Genomic DNA, 23,098 nt, shown 5'->3' with positions numbered 1-23,098 from the left:
AACAATTGCTTCCCACAGCTACGTATACTGGCTTGTTAGGCTGTATGGCTGCCCCTTTACTCTGGGCTGGAATCAGCTCAAAAATTGGCTAGACTAGGCATCAATGATAGCTCACTCATATGGAAGTACATTCAGGGATGTCTACCAGGATGCCTTTATGAGACACCTCTATGCAGCATGGGACTGGGTTCTCAAATGAACATCCAAGAACAGACATACTCAGATCCAGGAAGCAGTGAAGGGATTACAAATCAGCAACTAGTATCCTAAAACTACCCAGTTATAGTATGCTGGCAAGGAAGACACTCATATGCTTTCATCTTTTAGATGAAGTCATCGTTAGAATTGGGCATTTTAAAAAATGTATGTATAGCCATAGTCCTTGCACTCTATGCTGGCATCTAAGTGGGTAGTAGAGGAACACACTATACTGAATCCCACCCCATATCTCTACCCACCTCAGAGGAGGCCTGCCCAAACTCCAGCCATACAGCTTCACCTGTCACCTGGGAGGCCTATTCCAATGCAGGACACTCAGAACCAACCAGTACCAACTCACACCAACAGAGACAACTAGATGGCAAAAGGCAAGCACAAGAACATAATCAACAGAATCCAAGATAATATGGCACCATCAGAACCAAGTTTCCCTACTACTACAAGCCCTGGATATCCCAACATACCTGAAGGGAAGACTGTGGCCTTAAATTCTATCTCATGAAGATTATAGAGTTCTTTAAAGAGGATAGAAATAATTCCCTTACGAAATACAGGAAAACACAATCAAACAGGTAGAAACCTCTAAGAGGAAACACATAAGTCCCTTAAAGTTTCTAACTCAAAAGATCCAGGAAATTTAGAAAACAATGAAAAGACCAACCTTAAGAATAAGAGGAATAGAAGAGGGTTAAGATTCCAAGCTCAAAGGGCCAGAAAACATCTTCAACAAAATCATAGAAGAAAACTGACCTAACCTAAAGAAAGAGATTACTATAAACTATAAATGTACAGGAAGCGTAGAGAACACTAAAGAGATTGGACCAGAAAAGAAAATCCTCCCGCCACATACAGGAAAATACAATCAAACAGGTAAAGGATAATAAAACTATCCAACACCTAAAAATGGAAATAGAAACTGTGATGGTCTGTAGTTTGACCCAGGGAGTGCCACTGTGGGTGTGGTCTTTAAGACCCTCATCCTAGCTAACTGGAAGCCTATCTTCTGTTTGCCTTTGGAACAACACGTAGAACTCTCAGCTCCTCCTATGCCATGTTTGTCTGGATGCTGCCATGCTCGCACTTTGATGATAATGGACTGAACCTCTGAACATGTAAGCCAGCTCCAACTAAATGTTGTCCTTATAATAGTTGTCATGGTCATGGTGTATGTTCACAGCAGTCAAACCCTAACTAAGACAGAAGTAATAAAGAAAACACAAAAGGAGGCAAACCTGGAGATAGAAAACCTAATAAAGAGAACAGGAACTATGGACACAAGCATCACCAGCAGAATACAAGAGACGAAAAAGAGAATCTCAGGCATAGAAAATATCACAGAAGAAATACATATATCAATCAAAGAAAATGACAAATGTAAAGAGTTTCTAACTCAAATCATCCAGGAAATTTGAAATATTATGAAAAGACTAATTCTAAGAATAATAGGAAAAGAAAGTTATAAAGATTCCCAGTTTAAAGGGTCAAAAAACATCTTCAACAAAATCATAGGAAAAAACTTCCCTAACCTAAAGAAAAAGATGGCTATAAACTGTAAATGTTCAAGATGCTCAGAGACTACCAAATAGATTGTACTAGAATAGAAAATCCTCTCACCACATAATCACCAAAACACTAAATGTACAGAACAAAGAAAGAATATTAAAAACTGTAAGGGGAAAAAGGCCAAGTAACAAATAAAGGCAGACCTTTATCAGAATAACACCTTACTTCTTAACAGAGACACTAAAAGTCAGAAGATCCTGACAGATTTCTTATAGACCTAAAGCGATCACAGATGTTAGCCCAGACTACTATACTCATCAAAACATTCCATAGCCATAGATTGAGAAACCAAGATATTCCATGAAAAAAAATGTAAATAATATCTTTCAACTAATCCAGCCCTACAGAGGGTAATAGAAGGAAAACTCTGACATAAAGAGGATAACTACACCCAATAAAACACAAGAAATTAATCAACTCACAGCAAAGTCACAAGAAGAGACTCACACATACACTCAGTAACACCTTCAATATCAAATTAACAAGAACTAACAATCATTGGTCATTAATATCTCTCAACATCAACAGGTGCAATTAACTCACCAATAAAATGCACAGGTAACAGGCTAGATACATGAACAGGATCTATTATGTTGCTAATGCACTACCTCAGAGTAAAGAGTTGGAAAAAGGATTTCCAAGCAAATGGACTCAAGAAACAAGATGGAGTGGCAAATCTAATATCTAATAAAATAGTCTTTCAACCAAAAGCTATCAAAAAAGATGGGGAAGGACACTTCATATTCATCAAAGGAAAAATCCACTAAGATAATGTTTCAATTCTGAACATCTATGCACCAAAGGTAAGGGCACCCATATTCATAAAAGAAACTTTACTAAAACTCAAAACACACACTGAACCCCACATAATAATAGTGGGGGTCTTCACCACCACAGTATCACCAATGGACAGATCATGGAAACACAAACTAAACAATGACACAGTGAAACTAGCAGAAATTATGACTCAAAAGGATTTAACAGATATCTATAGAATCTTTCACCCCAAACCAAAAGAATATGCCTTCTTCTCAGCACTTCCCGGAACCTTCTCCAAAAATGACCATATAATCAGGCACAAAGTAAGCCTCAATATATACAAGAAGATTGAAATAATCCCTTGTATCCCCTTGTATCTGTATTACCACAGATTAAGGCTGAACTTCAGTAACCACAGACACAACAGAAAGCCCACTTACTCATGAACAACGCTCTACTCAATGATAACTTGGTCAGGAAAGACATAAAGAAAGAAATTAAAGGCATTCTAGAATTCAATGAAAATGAAGGCACAACATATCTAAACTTATGGGACACAATGAAAGCAGTGCTAAGAGGAGAATTCATAGTACTAAGTACCTTCATAAAGAAATTGGAGCAATCTCAACCTAACAACTTAACAGCACACCTGGAATCTCTGGAACAGAAAGAAGCAAACACACCCAAGAGGAGCAGACAGCAGGAAATAGTCAAACTCAGGTCTGAAATCAATCAAATAAAAACAAAGACAACAATACAAGCAAAAGCAAAAGCTTGTTCTTTGCAAAACCCAACAAGATGGACAAACCCTTGCTAAACTAAGAAAAAGACACAGAAACAGTATCTACATTAACAAAATCAGAAAGGAAAAGGGATACAGAACAACAAAGTCATTAGGTCTTACTTCAAAAGCCTGTACTCCACAAAACTGGAAAATATAAATGAAATGAATAAATTTCTAGACAGATACCACATACCAAAGTTAAATCAAGATTACATAAACTATCTAAACAGTCCCATACCCTTAAGGAAATAGAAGCACTCACTAAAAGTCTCCTAATTACCCCCTTCCCCCAAAAAAGAAAGAAAGAGAAAGAAAAGAAAAAATCCAGGGCTACATGGTTTTAGTACAGAATTCTACCAGACATTAAAAGAAGAGCTAATGTCAATAAGCCTCAAACTAATCCACAAAATAGAAATAGAAGGAACACTATGAATATGAAACCACAGTAACCCTGATATACATAAACAACACAAAGTCTCAACAAAGAAAGAGAACTTCAGACTAATTTCACTTATTTTACACAAAAATACTTAATAAAATTCTGCAAACAAAATCCAAGAACACATAAAACACAACATTCACCATGATCAAGCAGGTTTCATGCAAGGGATACAGGAATAGTTCAATATGAAAATCCATCAATGTAATCTACTAAGGGATACAGGAATAGTTCAATATATGAAAATCCATCAATGTAATCTACTATGTAAACAAACTGAAAGAGTAAAATGACATGATCATCTCATTAGATGCTGAAAAAGCCTTTGGCAAAATCCAACACCTTTTCAAAGATTCAAGGCACATAACTAAACATAATAAAAGCAATATACACCAAACCAATAGCTAACATCAAATTAAATGGAGAGAAACTTAAAGCAATTCCATTAAAATAAGGGACAAGACAAGGCTGCCCACTCTCCCACTATTTATTCAATATAGCTCTTGAAGTTCTGGGTAGAGCAATAAGACAACAAGAGGAGATCAAAGGGATACAAATTGGAATGGAGAAAATCAAGATATCACTATTTGCAGACAATATAATAGCATATACATAAGCAATTCCCAAAATTCTACCAGAGAACTCTTGAAGCTGATAAAGAACTTCAGCAAAGTGGCTGAATATAAAATTAATTCAAAGAAATCGATAGCCCTCCTTTATACAAATGATAAACATGCAGAGAAAGAAATTAGGGAAGCAATAGCCACAAATAATATAAAATATCTAGGTGTAACTCTTACCAAGCAATTAAAAATCTTACAAAAAACCCTTCAAAACCCCAAAAAAGAAATTGAGAAAGATATCAGAAGACAGAAAAATCTCCAATGGTCTTGGATAGGTAGGATAAACATAGTGAAAATGGCCATCTTACCAAAGCAATCTACAGATTTACTGCCATCCCCATCAAATTTCCAACACATGTTTTATAGACCTTAAAAATACAATTCTAAACTTCATATGGAAAATTAAACAAACAAACAAACAAACAATCGTAAACAATTCCAGACCTCAAGCGGTACTATAGAGTAATAGTGATCAAAACTGCACTGGTACAGAAGCAGACAGGTTGATCAATGGAATAGAATCAAAGACCCAGGAAAAAACACAGACACCTGTGGACACTTGATTTTCAACAGAGAACCAACCCATACAATGGAAAAATGAAAGCATCTTTTTTTTTCTAACTGGTCTAATGGGATGACTGCATGTAAAAGAATGTAAATAAATTTGTATTTATCATCCTGCACAAAACCAAAATCCAAATGGATCAAGAACTTCAACATAAAAGCAGATACACCAAACCTGATAGAAGAGAAAGTGGGAGTCTCGAATGCACTGGTACAGGAGACAATTTTTCTGAACAGAATGCCAGTGGCTCAGGCTCTAAGATCAACAATTGATAAATTGGACCTCATGAAACTAAAAAGCTTCTGTAAGGCAAAAGACACTGTCAATAGGACAAAATGGCTGCCTGCAGATTGGGAAAAATCTCCACTAATTGTACATCTGACACAGGGCTAATATCTAAAATATATAAAGAACTCAAGAAGTTAAACTCCAACCAACCAAATAACCCAATTTTAAAATGGGGCACAGAGCTAAACAGAATTCTCAACAGAGAAATCTCCAATGGCTGAAAAGCACTTAAAGAAATGCTCAACATCCTTAGTCATAAGGGAACTGCAAATCAAAAAGACCCTGAGATTCTACTTTATCTCAGTCAGAATGGCTAAGATCAAAATCTTAAGTAACAGCACATGCTGGAGAGGATGTGGAGAAAGCAGAACACTTCTCCATTGCTGATGAGAGTGCAAAGTACTTGTATAACCTAGTACTTGTACAACCACTCTGGAAATCAATCTGGTGGTCTTTCAGAAAATTAGACATATTTCTACCTGAAGATCAAGCTATACCACTCCTGGGCATATACTCAAAAGATGCCCCACAATACTCCAAGGGCACGTCCTCTACAATGCTCATAGCAATCTTATTTGTAATAACCAGAAACTGGAAACAACCAAGATATCCCTCAAACAAAGAATGGATACAGAAGTTTTGGTTCATTTACACAATGGAATATACAGGTATAAAAACAAGGACATCAAGAATTTTGCAGGCAAATAGATAGAACTAGAAAATATCCTGGATGAGGTAACTCAGACCTAAAAGAACACAAATCACATGTACTCACTGATATGTGGATACTAGTCATAAAGAACAGAATACCTATGATACATCCCACTGACCCAAATAAGGTAAATGAGAAGGAAGGCCCAAGCAAGTTTGCTTGACTCACTTAGAAGGGGAAATAAAATAGTCATAGGAGGCAGGGTGAGGTAGGGAAATGGGAGGGGGAAGAAGAGAGGGAATGAAAATCAGGTGAAAGGAGAGAGGCCTAGTGTGCCAAGGGAATTAATGGAAATCTGTAGTTGTTTGGGGGTGAGGGGTCTCTAGGAAGTCCCAGAGACCTGAGATAGGAGGGGCTCCCAGGAGTCAATGCAGGTGACTTTAACTGAGCTGCCTAACAGTAGGGACATGGAACCTGAAGAGGACATCTCCTGCAACCAGGCAGCACCCTGTAGAAAGATAGGGCCACCAACACACCCACACAACTTTTCACCCAAAGTTAGTTCTGTCTAAAAAAACAATGCAGGTATGGAACAGAGACCAAAGGAAAGGCCAACCAATAACTGGCCCAACTCAAAACCCATCCCATGGTCAAACATCAATCTATGACATTATTAATGATACTCTTCTATGCTTGTAAAGAGCATGACGTAACTGTCCTCTGAGAGGCTCTACCCAGCAGTAGACCGAAATAGTTTAAGATACAAACAAACATAAGGTGGAGGTAGGTGACACTTATGAAAGAGTTGGGAGGGGTAAGAATTGAAGTCCCAGAAGTAGATAGGAATTCCACAGGAAGACCAACAAAGTCAACAAACCAGGACTCCTGAGAGCTCTCAAAATCTGAGCCACTAATCAAAGAACATATACAGGCTGGAATGAGACCCCACAGGGCACATCAGTAGGAGAGGATGCATCTAATCTGGCAGAGACTTGATGCACTAGGGTGGAGGAATACCAAGGGAGGTGCCCCACTTTCTCAGAGGAGAAGGTGAGAGAGGAATGGCGAGAGGGACTTGGCGAGGGAGGGACCCAGATGGGAAGCAGCATTTAGGATGTAAACTAATTAATTAATTAATTCATTCATTCATTAATTTCAAAATGCATATATATGTGATACAGGATAAACAATAATAGAGAGACAGACAGACAGAGAGGAGGGAGGGAGGGAAAGAGGGAGAGAGAGAGAGAGAGAGAGAGAGAGAGAGAGAGAGAGAGAGAGAGAGAGAGAGAGAGAGAGAGAGAGAGAGAGAGAGAGAGAGAGAGAATCCAACTTGTCCAGATTTTTCTTATTAGGCAAACTACCACCTCTCTCACTTTAGTCTCCTAATTTGCCCGACTTCCCACGTAATCTTTTTTGGAATAATTGGGATGGCTTATGTGATATCAGTAGACCTCCTAATTGAATGTCAAGGAAGGCAGTTCCTTTTGACAAGGGGACCTCCAGCTTCATTGAGAAGCATTCAATTAGATGGAAAACAGATGCTTATTTTTGTCTTATAAACCTCAGTGCAGGTTATGTGGTAATTACTTGAAGAGCAGGATAACAATTTATGTAATCAGCAGGACCCTATAATTACTAATGCATAATTTCTAAACAGCATTTAGCAAAATGAGACCCATACATACACTTTGTAATGGAAAAGATGTGTTTGACACCACACTAAATTAAATTTAAAATTTGCATATTTTCTTCCAGGAAACACACTAGCTTCATCTGCTCTATTTTGCTTGACTAATCTCTGCCTGCTTCCAGCTTCACTGAAGGATCATGGCAGCTGTGAGTGCTGTAACTGGGGGAACGAGAAGCAGGAACAAAGCAAACTCACTCCGTATTCTAGAATGTACACCCCAAGAGAAGACCAGGAAACTGCACCCCAGCAATTTCTGTCCATGAAGAGTCTGACATGAGATTACAAAAAATTTAGAATGCAAGTATTTGTAGGAAACATAAAAAATTATTTGCACTGATTTCTTTATTACTTATGGAAAAAACTGAGGCCTGTAAAATGGCGGAACTTGTGCAACAACCAGTACCAGGCAGGAGGAGAACACCACCCACTCAGTCTCAGGTGGTAAATCCATTCTCCTACACACAGCTCATAGAGCCAGCTAGACAGACCACACAATAACCACAGGGATAGGCAATACTTTCTGGAAAAGTATTTAAAATTTACACATATATTTACATTGCACCTCAAATGATACAGAAATGGATTGGAATTCGTTGTCGCAATGAATCTCCAAGTATTTTAACTGAGCTAAGTATTGGCTATTTCACTCTGTCTCTGAAAGATCGATCATTAATGAAACCATATCTATTATTGAATCCTTACCTACAGTTCCTGATGTCGGGTTAAGAGGGTTGCCAGTGTCTTCTTCAAAGCTCTGGACCTACGATGTCAAAATACATCAATTTCACTAGAAATATTTTCATGACACATTCACTTTATTTAACTAATGAGCAATAATTATCAACTGATAACAATGTAGAGGGATAAACATGACTTGATGGTAATAGATAATGGACTTCTGGGAAAAGGAGGAGGAGAAGGAGCAGAGGAGGAAGAGGTGGCATGAGACTCACCAAGACTCAATGAATTAAAAGAGTTGAGGTGAGGGACAGTCACTTCTGGACAAAAGGATCAAGGCTTTATTCTAGAAGTTATGCATTTAGAACTCCTTTTGCTACTGAAGAATATTAAATATATGTGAGAAAGCTAGCTAAGTATTGATTGATAAGCTTATGCACAGTAATTCAGATAATACAGCTGCTACATATTCCTTAACACACACACACACACAAAGATTTATTTCTATATTGAGAGAGCAGACTTTATTTTTGAAATATTTTGGAAAGTAATAACTAGGCAGCATCTATCACCTTTAAGTAGTAACACCGCTCACTGTAGAAGTGTGCCACCAAGAAATGCTCTGTAAGGTGAAAATAGTTACTGTTGATATGTTGGACTATTTCTTTATAGGATTTAGGTTTAGCTCACTTTTTCTGGATATAGTCATGAAGTCAAAGTTTTCACTCGAGAATTTGGAAGGACTGAGAGCTGATTAGATGAACTTCCCAGCATTCCTTTTGTTGGTTTCAGTAGATCAAACCAATGTGCTTCATCACATTTTTTAAATGTAATGAGAAAACTCTCTTTTCACAACACTATCATGAAGAAAAATCAATTTGGTATACTGCAAAGCACTTTTTTTTTTTCAATTAGAAAAGAAGAAAGAAAGGAGTGCAACAAGTTAATATAAATGCCAGGTATATCCCTAGGCTTCCTACCTGATCCATTGTTATTAGTTTTAAAAATCAGAAAAGATTAAATAAAGAAACAGTCTGCATCTAATAAGGAGGCTGACTAACATTAATACTGGTGGTCTCAAATGTGTTTTCTGTAATACACAGTCCATTCATAAACGAAGGGAGGATAAAGGTGATTGATCATGAATAAAAAGAAGTATCTGTCATATAGCATAACTGCATGAATGTCACAAGTATGAAATCCATTTGATATGCTTGGTAATGGGAAAAGAAAGAAGCTGACTCAATTCTACTTACTAGAATTAAACACAGAATATGTTGCCCTTTGCATTAAAAAATCTGTGTATAATTTTTGTTGGAAGTATAGTTTTGGTAGTTAAGCCAAATACTACCAAAAACAACATTCAGTATGACTCAAGGAAAACATGGTAGATTGTCTGAAAGGAAAATTTTGGTCAGCCTTAGTTAAACTTTATTGTCCAGATTATTTATGAATATTGGTTATCATTTAATACTTCCAAAATTCTGCCATTTTACACATTTTAATTCTTATAATTAAATGTTTAGATTTGCCACTATGACATTGGCTTCTTTTTAATATGCAGTTTCCCTAGGCTGCATTTTCTCATTCTATTAAGTAAATAAAGTTATCAAAAAGTTCATGTCCCACTGGGTGGTGTTGGCGCACGTCTTTAATCCCAGCACTTGGGAGGCAGAGTCAGGCAGATTTCTGAATATGAGGCCAGGCTGGTCTCCAGAGTGAGTTCCAGGACAGCCAGGGCTATACAAAGAGACCCTGTCTTGGACAAAAAAGTTCATGTCAAATTCTATTTTCCATTATCAATACAAAGATAAATGGAAATACACACACACACACATTACCAAATAATTACAAAAGGAGATATCAGAATAAAATACAAATTAATATGAGTGAGAGAAGTAAGAATTAAGAATTAGAGAGTGCAGATAAAACAGGACCACCATATATGAATATCAATGATCCCTGATACAAGCACATAAAGGAAACTAACTACCCAAATTCCAAGCTCACACTGCACTCTTGATGTTTTATTAAAAATATTACAGGGTACATTTTGGCAAGCACTTCTGAACACTTTCTTTGGTCTTTATGCTCTCAGGAGTTCAGCACAGAAGAGGCAACTGATATACACATCTTTTCACAAGATCTCCATGGTGGGACTCTGAGAACATAGAGAGGAATTTTGGGTCCAGCTGTCACTGAGTGGGAGTAATTTAACTGACCCCTAAAGAAGATGAATTATGGATATAAAGTAGATAAAAACCCCACTGAGATACTTAATAAAAAATAGAGTGAAAGAAAAGTAAGAGATTACTCAAATTCGGTTATGTATAAGAAAAAAATAGATGGATCTGTGTGGTGTTTGAGAATGACTCCATAGGTGCGTTTGTTGAATGCTTGCTTCCCAGTTGTAGGAACCCTTTGGGAAGGATTAAGAGGTGTGGCTTTGGTGAAGGAGGTGTGTCACTGGGGGTGGGCTTTGAGGTTTCAAAAATCTAGGCCATTCCCAGTTAGTTCTCCATGCAGAGTGCTTGTGGATCAGGATGTAAGCTCTCACGACAGCTTGCTTGCTGCCATGCTCCTTCCTGTGCATGCTAATTGTTGGAATTATCATTCCAAACTGTAAGCCTTGTCTGAATGAACTGTTTCTCCTATAATTGCCTTCATCATGGTATCTTGACACCACAATAGAAAAGTAACTAAGACAATAGGAGAAGGCTGATTTCATACTAGTTTAGTTCTGTGTGAAGCAACTTAAATGGATTTAACTGTGTCAGACTAAATCTAATTGGAAATCTGTGGTAGTTTGAATAGGTATGGCCCCATATTATGTACATGAATGCTTGGACATAGGAAGTAGCACTATTAGGAAGTGTGGCTTATTGGAGGAGGTGTGGCCTTGTTAAAAGAAGTATGTCACTGTGGAGGTAGAGCTTTGGGTTCATATAGGCTCAAGCCATGCCTAGTAGGACAGTCTCCTTCTGCCGCTTACACATTAAGGTTTAGAACTCTCTCTTCTTCCAGAACTATGCCTGTCTGCATGCTGCCATGCTTCCTGCCATGATGAGAATGTACTAAACCTTTAAAACTGTAAGCTAGCCCCAACTAAGTGTTTTTCTTTATAAGAGTTACTTTGGTCATGGTGTCTCTTCACAGCAATAAAACACTAAGACAGAACCATAAGGTAAGATGCTAAAAGTTGGGAGATCAACTGTATCAGTGGAGTCAAGAAAGCAAAAAGGTAGGGATGGGCCATTTCCAGTAGGAACAGAACACTAGATACAGCACTTACCTCTTCCATTTCAAAAGAATCTGGTCCTTTATTCACAATGTGTGACAAGTTCTTGAGTTTGTCAATATGAATCCATTTCTCCTTCCAAGTTCTTCTCCTAACTGACCCCTCAGACATACAGGTATGAGGAGACTGCTTGGCCAGTGGGCATGAGCAAGACCACTGCTTGTCCAGAAGAGCTTGTGGAGGAGGACAAGGTGACAGGTCATCACAAGCTTGGGCAGAACCATGCTCTGTTGAAGGGAGCATTTGACTTCCATCATGGCTAACAGAAGCCACCTGTAGCTCTACTCTAGGATCCCATGGCTTGGTTGGCAAAGTTGAAATCTCATGTTCTATTTTGAATGATTCTGACGGTGCTGGGTTACCATCCACCCTGCTGGTCTGTCTTGAAGCTCTTCTTAAAAGTTGGCTCATTTTTGTTTTATGTTCTTTAGCTCCACATGATGAGGGATTTTGCATACCCTGTCTTTCAGCTTTTTCTTCATCCTGGCTCTGTAGGTTATTAACACCATTAAGCAAGGATGAGAAGGCATTGGTCACATGATCCAGGATTTCCAACTGCTGGAACCGACCTGAAGAATACAGGAACATAGAAGTTTTACAATAGTTTTCTCTTTTTTTTGCCATTAAACTACTTTGAAGCAGTAAATAGTAAGAACTAAATAATGGGGGACACTGACATCACTCAGCAGGTAAAATTGTTTGTAGCCAATTCCAAAGATTTTAGTTTTATCCCTGAAATTCACATAGTAAAAATTAGAAAACCAACTCCCACAAGTTGTCCTCTAGCCTCCACATGTGTGTCATGGTATACAGGCATGTACACATGTGTGCATACACAGGTTATGCACACATACAATAAGTAAATTAAAATGTGGAAAAGGATGTGGAATAGTCAGAGGGTAGACTGGGAAGGGGATAAAGTCTAGACTGTAAAAAAAAAAAGATTAAAGAATAAAGAAACTTTAAAAAGAAGAAAAACAAACTTGAAGAATGGATAATGTGTTTTTCCAAGATGAGAAAGACTTAAAACTCAAGTTTCCCCAGCCATGTTCCTCTCTCTGAAGATCCACCTTTAAGTGTGGTGGAAGTAACTTGAGTGCCCAGATGGCTTTCTTAAGTAGCCTTGTATGAAGAAGGTATCATCAAACTCTCCACCAATTCTTTAAAGTGAATCAAACATTTCCATTGAGCCTGTGATTAATGAGGTCTCAACACATGCCTTTATATTTTTGCATGTATTTGTATGTGGTATGTACATGTTGATGTGTGTGGGTGTAGATGTGTATGCAGGTACACATGCACATGGTATGTGGCAGCTCATTGTTGATGTAAAATGTCTTTCTTGATCATCTCCCCCCTAGTACATTGATGGAGAGTCTTTTGTTGAACTTGGAGTTTACTGTTTTGGCTTGTTTGGCTACTCAGCTTGCCCTAGGGCATCCCACTTTTGCTTCCTAAGGCTGGAATTAGAGACATTCTTCCATGCTTACTTTATACTTACATGCTCTAAAATCTGGCCCTCTTAACCCATTCACAAAAGAACACACCCATGTTCACTCTCTGATAAGTGGTTATTAGCCCAGAAGTTGGGGATACAGGAAGAACAACCCACAAACCACAGGAAACTCAAGAAGGAAGACCAAAAGGTGGACATTTCATTCCTTCTTAAAAGGGGGAACAAAATACCCACAGAAGGAGTTGCAGAGATTAACTATGGAGCAGAAACTGAAGGAAGGAAAAGCCAGCCTAAATATAGCTATTTCCTGAGAGGCTCTGACACTACCTGACTAATACAGATGTAGAGGTTCACAGCCCTCCATTGAACTGAGTACACGATCCCCAATGAAGGAGTTAAAGAAAGGACCCAAGGAGCTGAGGGGTTTTCAGCCCCTTAGGATGAACAACAATATGAACTAACTAGCACCCTCAGAGCTCCCAGGGTCTCAACCACCAACCAAGGACTGCACATGGTGGGTCTGATTGTTCTGGCAGCACGTGTATAGTAGAGGATTGCAAATTCGATCATCAATAGGAGGAGAGGACCTTAGCCCTGTGAAGGTTCTGTGCCCCAGTATAGGGGAATGCCAGGGCCAAGAAGTGGGAGAGGGTGGAGTGGCAGGCATGGCGAGAGGGGAGGCAACAGGGGTTTGTTCTTGTTGTTTTTGTTTGTTTGTTTGTTTGTTTTTTGGAGGGGAAACTGGGAAAGGAGAAATTTACATGTAAATAAAGAAAATATCTAAAAAATAAAAATTAAAAAAAATTTTTAAAAAATCTGGCCCTCTTTATTGCATGGCAAACACTTTAACAACTAAAGTGTCTCCTCAGTTCTCACCCAGTTTTTTTAATGGGGTTTGGGAGTCCAACATCAGGTCCACACACTTGCCTAACAAGAGCTTTGCCCACTGAACATCTCTTCAGCTGTAGACCAATTCTTGAGATGCCTTCAATAGGTCTTTTCTATTGTTTTGATGCAAAGTATTTGGTTTCTTCTAATGGCTTCAGTTGCCTCAGCAGTTGTGATCTCCACTCCAGCTTTCCGTGGATTTCTGGGCAAACTAACTTCCAGATCTTCTCATTAACATCTTGCCCAGTTTTTGTTATACATTTTGCTAGATGCAAATAGCAGTAACTATACTTGAGCATGATACTTGTCTACTTTGAAAACTCCTCTACCATTCTAATTAGCTCATCATGGTTAAGTTCAGCCTTTCTTCAACAGCCTCTGTGGAACAGACATAGAAGTTTTGCCATAATATCATAGGAGTGACCTCTATTCTGTCCCTAGTTCTCACTGGGAAAGACCTCTTAGCCTTCACAAGTTTCATCTCCATTGTTTGCCTTCCATTAGAACTTTGGTCTTCCAAGCTCCCTCTAGAATCACTGATTAATGTTGCTTAGAGTGGCATTACAGGGTTTCTCTTGTTCACTTATATTACCCAAATTTATCTTAAAAACCATTTCTAAAGTATTCTTAATTATATTGTCAAATAAAGTCACACCAAAGGCCCAACTTCTCTAGTACTAATTTTCTCCATCGCTCAGGCATCTTTTAAATCTATAATCAAATATAGATTCTATAGCTGGACTTTTGTTACTTTATGAGTTCTTTCTTCCACTTTTATCCAATCCCCTTCTTCTACCCTTTCAACCTCCAACACTAAGTAAGAGATAAAAAGGAATAGAGAGGAAGGGATACTTATAGTAGTAGTCATTTGACTACTTCCTGATGATTAGGGGCATCAAGTTACTTGGGGCAAGTTTGATCTTCAATGTTGGCTGTCAGGATATCTAATTTCTTCTTGTTGTTTTTTCTTTGTATACAACTATATAACAAACCACAACCAACAGCAACCAACCAACAACCCACCAACAGCAATCCCACCTCTCAGGGTCATAACATTTATATACCCACTAGAAAGTCCCCACAATTCCAAATGTCACACATTTGCAGAAACTGTCTGCCCCTGGCAAAATCATACCCCTGCTAGAGCACAAAGGAAATCATAGTCAACTGCTGTGGACAATCTGAAGCAGCCCCATATCCCACACTTGGAATCAAACAAAAAAACATATTCCCCATAATATTTTTATTTTTAAAGAAACCAAATTTCCCACTGCATGCCTCAGAGGAAAAACTTGAGGGAATTACCTTTGCTGATTATGGTTTCAGCCTACCATTGCCGAGTGCCTATATTACTGGGACTTCTCCTTCTCCCTTTGGTTCCATACTTGGCTCCTGCCTGTGGAATGGGACTGTGCACATACTCAGCTGACCATCCTCTCTTTATTAATCCTTTGTATGATTCTTTCCAACAACACAATAGACATGTGCTCTAGTTACATTGACAATGGAGATAGCACATTATGGATGCTGTCCTCTATTCTGTCTGGACTCAAATAGTAGTCTTGCCAGCCTTCGCTAACTATATCTTTTGCTTACCAGTTTCTTTCATCTGAAAGGAGAACTATCAGCTAATGATCCTTCTGCTTTGAAGAACTGGTGAACATTTCACAGACAACAGTGAAATTCTTTCAAGACCTTTAGAGGAATTCTTATGTTTCCAGATAATTCTGATTACATTCTTCTCCTATGTTAAGCTTATAGGAACTATCATCTCTTCTATGAGCTAAAGTATATAAAATTGCTTTTATGATTGCCTTCCATAATCTCATAAAAAGTTTTGTATTCAACTATGACAAATCTACTGATTTATTTGGTTCAGTTGACTCAGAGAACAACTGTCTTGAGCATGAATTAGCATTTTGTATTGGCCTGTGGGAAGATTAAGTAACTGATTTTACTTTCCAGTTTAAACCCTCTCCTCTAACTTTGAATGAGGCGTTCTTTTCAGTTTTGTTTTGAGTATATAACTAACTGAGTTCTTACTTATTTGACCTTCTTAGCTTTATTAAAGTAAAAGTGTACTTGTATTATTCAGGAGAATAAAAACAAGTCAGCCACTCCAGAACCAAAGACCCAGTCCTGGCTTCTCTCTAATCAATGTATCAACTTCATTTATAAAATGACTACCTAAATCTAGACATTTTCAAGAAATAGAAAATTGATGAAGGAACTTTCATTTTTGGAAGGAGAGACCATAGTAACTCCTTCTAGAAGTAAAAAGATCAAAGCATCCTCAGGATCGCATAGTCTTAAAAAACTCATCCCTGAGATTTTAAGAACCATTTTACATACATACATACATACATACAGACAGACAGACATACATACACACACAGAGAGAGAGAACTCACACACAGAGAGAGAGAGAGAGAGAGAAAGAGAGAGAGAGAGAGAGAGAGAAAGAGAGAGAGAGAAGTGAGAAATCCAAGAGAAGTATTTTTAAGAAAAGTATTTTAGAAAATTCTTCTTTTTTATTGACTTAATTTTGGTGAACTTAAAAGAACTTATAGTCACAAATAATATAAAATACCTTGGTGTAACTCTAACCAAGCAAGTAAAAGATCTGGATGACAAGAACTTAAGTCTCTGAAGAAAGGAATCAAAGATCTCAGAAGATGGAAAGATCTCAAGATGTAAGATTTCCCAACATCATGGATTGGCAGGATTAATATAGTAGAAATGGCCACCTTGCCAAAAGTAGTCTACAGATTCAATGCAATCCCCATCAAAATCCCAACTCATTTCTTGATAGAGTTAGAAAGAATAATTTGCAAATTCATTTGCAATATCAAAAATCCCAAGATAGAGAAAACTATTCTCAACAATAAAAGAAATTCTGGGGAAATCATCATCCCTGACCTCAAGCTTTACTACAGAGCAATAGTGATAAAAACTGCATGGTATTGGTACAGAGACAGGCAGGTAAATCAATGGAATAGAACTGAAGACCCAGAAATGAACCTACACACCTATGGTCACTTGATCTTTGACAAAGAAGCTAAAAGCATCCAGGGAAAAAAGACAGCATTTTCAACAAATGCTGCTGGTTCAACTGGAGGTTAGTATGTAGAAGAATGCAAATCAATCTATTCTGATCTCCATGTACAAAGCTCAAGTCCAAGTGGATCAAGGACCTCCACATAAAACCAGATACACTGAAAGTAATAGAAGAGAAAGTGGAGAAGAGCCTCAAACACATGAGCACAGGAGAAATTTTTCTGAATAGAACAATGGCTTGTGCTCTAAGATCAGCAATAGACAAATGGGACCTTATAAAATTACAAGGCTTTTGTAAAACAAAGGACACTGTCAATAGGACAAAACAGCAACCAACTGATTGGGAAAAGCTCTCTACCAACCTCACATCTGATAGAGGACTAATATTCAATATATACAAATAACTCAAGAAGTTAGACTTCAGAAAACAAAATAACTATTAAAAATGAGGTACAGAGCTAAAAAAAAAAAGAATTCTCAACTGAGGAATAGCGAATGGCTGGATTGGCTGATAGGTACCAAAAGAAATGTTCAACATTCTTAGTCATCAGGGGAATGCAAATCAAAACAATCTTGAGATTCCACCTCACATCAGTCAGAACAGCTAAGATCAAAAACTCAGGGGACAGTAGATGCTGGCAAGGATGTGGAGAAAGAGGAACACTCCTCCATTGCTGGTGGGATTGCAAGCTGGTAAAACCACTCTGGAAGTCAGTCTGGCAATTCCTCAGAAAACTTGACATAGCACTACCTGAGGATCCAGCTATACCACTCTTGGGCATATACCCAAAAGATACTCTAACACATAACAAGGACACATGCTCCACTATGTTCATAGCAGATTTATTTATAGTAGCCAAAGCTGGAAAAAACCCAGATGTCCTTCAAGAGAGGAATGGATACATAAAATGTGGTATATTTATACAATGGAGTACTACTCAGCTATTAAAAACAATGAATTCATGAAATTCTTAGTCAAATGGATGGAACTAAAAAATATCATCCTGTGTGAGATAACCCAGTCACAGAAAAACACACATGGTATGCACTCACTGATAAGTGGATATTAGCCCAAAAGCTTGTAATACCCAAGATACAATTGACAGACCACATGAAACTCAAGAAGGAAGACCAAAGTGTGGATGCTTCAGTCCTTCTTAGAAGAGGGAACAGCATACTCAAGTGAGGAAATATGGAGACAAAGTGTGGAGTGAAGACTGAAGGAAAGGCCATTCAGAGACTGCCCCACCTGATGATCCTTACCATACACAGATACCAAACACAGACACTATTGCAGATGCCAAGAAGTGCTTGCTGACATAAGCCTGATATAGCTGTCTCCTGAGAGGCTCTTCTAGAGCCTGGCAAATACAGAAGTGGATGCTCGCAACCAACCATTGTGCTGAGCACAGGGTCCGCAATGGAGGAATTAGAGAAAGAACTGAAAGAGCTGAAAGGGTTGGTAACCCATAGGAAGAACAACAATATCAACTAACCAGACCTCCCCAAATCTCCCAGGGACTAAACCACCAACCAAAGTGTATACATCGAGGAAACCATGGCAGAGAATGACCTGTCGGACATCAGTGGGAAGAGAGGCCCTTGGTTCTGGGAAGGCTCAGTGACCCAGTGTATGGGAAGGCAGGAGTGGTTAGGTGGGTCGAGGAGTACCCTCATAGAAGCAGAGGGAGGGAGGATGGGATAGGGGTTTTCAGAGGGGAAACCGAGAAAGGGGATAACATTTGAAATGTAAATAAATAAAATATCCAATAAAAATATTAAAAAATAACTTATTTCAGAATAATTTTGTAATTCCCCATTTGGATTTTCTCAACCTCTTTTATGTAATCCATGGCAGTGTACCTTGCTGATCACAAAGCGTTCACATCTAAATGAGTTTGAAAAGGTTGTACTACCTTCCCTCTAGGAGCCCAAGGACTGTCAATCAATCCTGTGGTAAAGAAATTGTTTTGTACTGAGTTTCTTTCTCTCAATTTCTTTACTCATGTACATGTTCTTCAAGAGGGTCCACTGAGATACCTTAGTCATAGGGATCCCACAGGCCACAAGTTGGGGACATGTGGCAAGTAATACTGGCAATAAGAACTAAATATAGTTAATCCACAACTTAGTAAGATATGAGTGGTGAACAGCAACCACCTGCATCTCAAGGCATAGACAGTAGCCGTCTAAGCAGCCTCTAGGCGAGAACTTTTCACCCAAAGCTTCATGATATTCAGGCTGGGCTGTCTCCTGGGATGTGGCTGGATTAGTGTCACCCATGAGAGTGTTTCATCTTTGGGCTTACACAGGATTGTACACTCCACTGCCTTGGAGTCAGGAAGTCATGTGACTTGTTTTGGCCAATGACATCTGAGCAGACCTGTGATGAGTACAATTTCCCATTCCCACATTTCCCCTGTCATTGCAACTAGTAGTACTCCAGACTGAGGTAGGTACACAGCAAAACCTTCAGTGACACTACGGAGCAAATCAGTCTTGCTTCTAAATATAAAAGCAAACCATGTCAGACAAAGAGGGATCTAGAAGTCAATTTTTCTGGTTTCAAGTCTCCTGGGGTTGAATGGTTAAACAAGCAAGTAGTAGCCTATTCTGTCAAATACTGTGGCCTTCCCCAGTACTCAGTGCCAAGTGTTGAGATGCAGTGCCACAGGTTCCCACTTACCATACAAGTCGGGGTTCTCAAAGTCCATCCGCTGCTTCTGTGCTTCAAGAAAAACATGGATGTTAATTCCTCTGGCTGCTGAGCTATAACCAAGGAACCGGGCTGGGATTTGTGTGCAGATATCTGGCTCATCAGCACCAAACCCCAAGTCCAAGAGAATCTCCACTGGATCTTTTTCCCAAAATTCCAGCCATTCAGGAATGCTGAGATAAAAATAAGAATATCTTTATGTATAACAGCCCATTTAACCATAGTCCATTTTTTCCTACTCACTCAGTCTTCCAGAATTTGAGGGAAGAGGAATTTGAAGAGTCAAACAGATACTGAGTTCACTACAATTTTCACACCGCTCACTTCGAAGACAGTCAGACATCCCACATAGGGACACGTGCCTGTGCTTTACAAACAAAACCATGAGCTTTATCCACCTGGTTTTCCTTTCCCACTGGGCAAGTGTTAAATCAGACAGGGTAGAAAGAGTAGGGAGTGGAAGTCATAGCGCACTGGCAATCATCTTAAAACAATATCTGATAGCAAGCAAGGAAATAGAATGCACAATATCACCAACACCTGGAATTGGAGACCCAAAGAATTTTCTTTTAAGTATCAGTCTGGGACATCTTTAGCTACATGAATCTGCCAAGGATATTTACTGAATGCATACCATAGGTTCAATGTTTCCAAATAATGTTTTCAAGTCTCTTGGTAGGGTTAGAATATATTCTGGTTTTTATTTGTTTCTTTATACTTAGTCTTGACCTGGCCAAAACCAACAAATCTTTTTATTAAATAGTTCTAGTCTGTGTTGGCACAGAAATTAAGAATCAATCATCTAGAAATTTTATGTATACCAACTCACTTCTCACTCAAAATTTCTGGTGTTTGACCTTCCAAATGCCATAGACCCTGTGGGAACTGAGATTTCTCATAAGGCTTCAGAGGGTTTTCTTGTGTTTCATGAAGGTTTCTGTTTGCCTTTATAACACATGCTACTCTCAAGAGCTTGTTTGAGACACAGACAATTAGATGATTTTCTCTCTAAAGCTCCAGTCTCATTAGTCCCACAGGCAAGCCCCCTTCCCTCGGGCTTGTATCATGTTCACATTGTCACTTACAGATTTGATGATTTGCCTTCTGACCCAATCAAAGAAAAAAAGACAGGCTAGGACCCCTCACTGAGGGGTCTAAATGGCTTTGGCTAGGATACCTTAATCATTAAAATGATTTGGAAAGCTGCAGCGACAATCAGTTGGTTGTATGCCATGGACAAATTGATATAAAGAAGGTTGGAATGAGTAATTAGTTTGGAGAGAATCCTAAATTCCACATGAAAATTTAATTTATTATCTATTGGCCCCACTGTATAAATCTTTATTCAGTCTATTTTTTACTAATCTTTATTGAACGAACATCTGTGGTATTCTAAGCTCTGGGGCAAGGTACCTACAACACAAAGTTAACAAAGACTGCTCCTGACTTCCAAAGGGTACAGTGTCATGGACATCAATATGAATATTGATTGACTTGTCACTAAACATTATTGAATCATTATAAAAATATCATTAACTTGCAATATATTTAATAGCACAAGAAATAAATAAAACAAATTTACCTTTTAAAAAGTAAATTATTACATGTAAATCTTTTTTCTAAGTCCTTATCCTGCTCCCACTAAATCCACGGGTCTCTCTCCAGACCTTATCCTCTGTGGGTATAGACATGTTTTGTAAATTTTACCTGTTATCCTTGTCAGTAATAATGTGGTCTCTGGATCTTTTTATAGCTTGTAGTTGTCTTAAAATATGACCCAGTGATAGTACTAATGGGTAGAGTTGCAGTTCCTACACATCCTACTTGTTTTATCAACAAATGAAATTCCAGCAACCATAGATCTAACCATTTATCAGATATTTCCCAGTGACAGATACTTAACCTCCTTTCCAACTTCACTGCCTTTTAAAATATACTCTTACAAATAAGATTTGGGAATCCTTTGTTCACCCTCTCATCCATTAATTTAGCAAGTATTTCTCAAGTACATATTTTTTAATTTCACAAATCCAATTGTTGAACTGAATTATCTATCTTGATGAAAGTGCCAGGAAATTGCATACCTTTGAGGTACACCTGTGGTGGAATAGCAAGAGTTGAAACTAGTCCCTCTGGACAGTGTAGGAGTCTCTGAGAACTGATGCAGAGATCTAGAAGACAAGGGTATCAAAGATGAGTCATATTGTTTAGATTCTCTCAGAAGGTCCTTGGGATGGTGTCCTTTCAGAAGGAATCATTTTTGTTTCCTCCTGTTTCTAATAACCCCACAGTGGGTGCACCTTGGAAGGAGGCATTGTGTGTAGCAGAGGGGTGGCCTTCCTTTCTGAGCATTGTTATAGAATGTGTGAGAATTTAAGTGTTAAGTGACTGCAAGTGTTTATAAAGGTGACAGAATGTCTCACTCTTGACAGATGGCAAATCATTGGGGAACCATTCTGGAACACAGCTTTGCCAGGCTCCAACTTGAGGGAAGAAGTTAATATTATATGATGAAAGATGTACAGCAAACAACCACTGGAGGTACTCCACGTCATTTCTCAAAATGAAGAAGGATTTCATAGTTCATGGCTAACAGTCTCTAACCTGTGTTCCCACAGCCCCCTATGGCCAACCATATGCAATAGTAATGAAGTCCCTTACTACCCAAGACAATGAGAATCACCATGTTTAGTATACCTCTATTGCAAAACATTTTAAAGCGCTTCCAAAGAAAATTGAAGTGTATTATAGTACAATTCTGTTTTATATAGCTCAGGCATATCATGGATCATATTAGACAGTTGGCATACAATTAAAATTTATCAAACAACACTCTGCAGATGTCAATGTTCCCAAGGAGACAAGGTTACTAAACTTGAATTGCTAAATTTGTTTTACTCCTGTCCATACTGAGTAAGAACATCTGGACTTACCTCTCTATTTAATTGTATCTTTTCATTAAAGATGAAAAAATACACATTTCCAAAACATATGAATTCTATATTTAAATGGCAATAGATCTTGACAGAAGAGGAAAAATTATTTGTTTATTTACTTATTATTGCCTGTGTACTGGTTAGTGTTTTTTTTTTTTCTCACGTTGCCTCACAAAATAAAGACACTTGTTAAAAGGAAACCCCAAATGGGGAGTTGCCACTATCAGACTGCTTGTGGAAATGTAGGGAATTTTCTTGATTGCTCATGGATGGAGGAAATTCCAGTCTACTGTGGGTAATCCCATCCTTAGGCAGGTGAGCTGGGGCTGTATAAGAAAGGTAGCTGAGCAAGCCACATTCCTCTGTGTTCTTGTTTCAGTCCCTGCCTCCAGGTTCCTGCCCTGAGTTCCTGCCCTGGTTTCCCTAAGTGAAAGACTATAACTTATAAGCCAGAAAAACCCCTTCCTCCTTCAAGCTGCTTTTG

At 38.4% G+C, this 23,098-nt stretch overlaps 1 protein-coding gene across 1 annotated transcript in view; it reads right to left on the bottom strand.

The window, feature by feature from the left end:
• Itprid1 (ITPR interacting domain containing 1) overlaps nucleotides 1-23,098 on the bottom strand; it is a 115,152-nt gene that overhangs the window by 74,830 nt on the left and 17,224 nt on the right. Inside the window, exons 6-9 of the mRNA XM_031381999.1 lie at nucleotides 21,763-21,849; nucleotides 19,649-19,851; nucleotides 11,556-12,130; nucleotides 8,288-8,345 (exon numbers count right to left, since the gene is read on the bottom strand). Of these exons, the coding sequence (XP_031237859.1) occupies nucleotides 8,288-8,345; nucleotides 11,556-12,130; nucleotides 19,649-19,851; nucleotides 21,763-21,849 (923 nt within the window). The remainder of the gene's footprint in view (nucleotides 1-8,287; nucleotides 8,346-11,555; nucleotides 12,131-19,648; nucleotides 19,852-21,762; nucleotides 21,850-23,098) is intronic.

This window comes from Mastomys coucha, unplaced genomic scaffold (genome assembly GCF_008632895.1).
Source record: "Mastomys coucha isolate ucsf_1 unplaced genomic scaffold, UCSF_Mcou_1 pScaffold20, whole genome shotgun sequence".
NCBI classification, from domain to species: domain Eukaryota; kingdom Metazoa; phylum Chordata; class Mammalia; order Rodentia; family Muridae; genus Mastomys; species Mastomys coucha.
The sequence above is the reverse complement of the archived record's forward strand: the minus strand, read 5'-3'. Positions and strand labels throughout refer to the sequence as shown.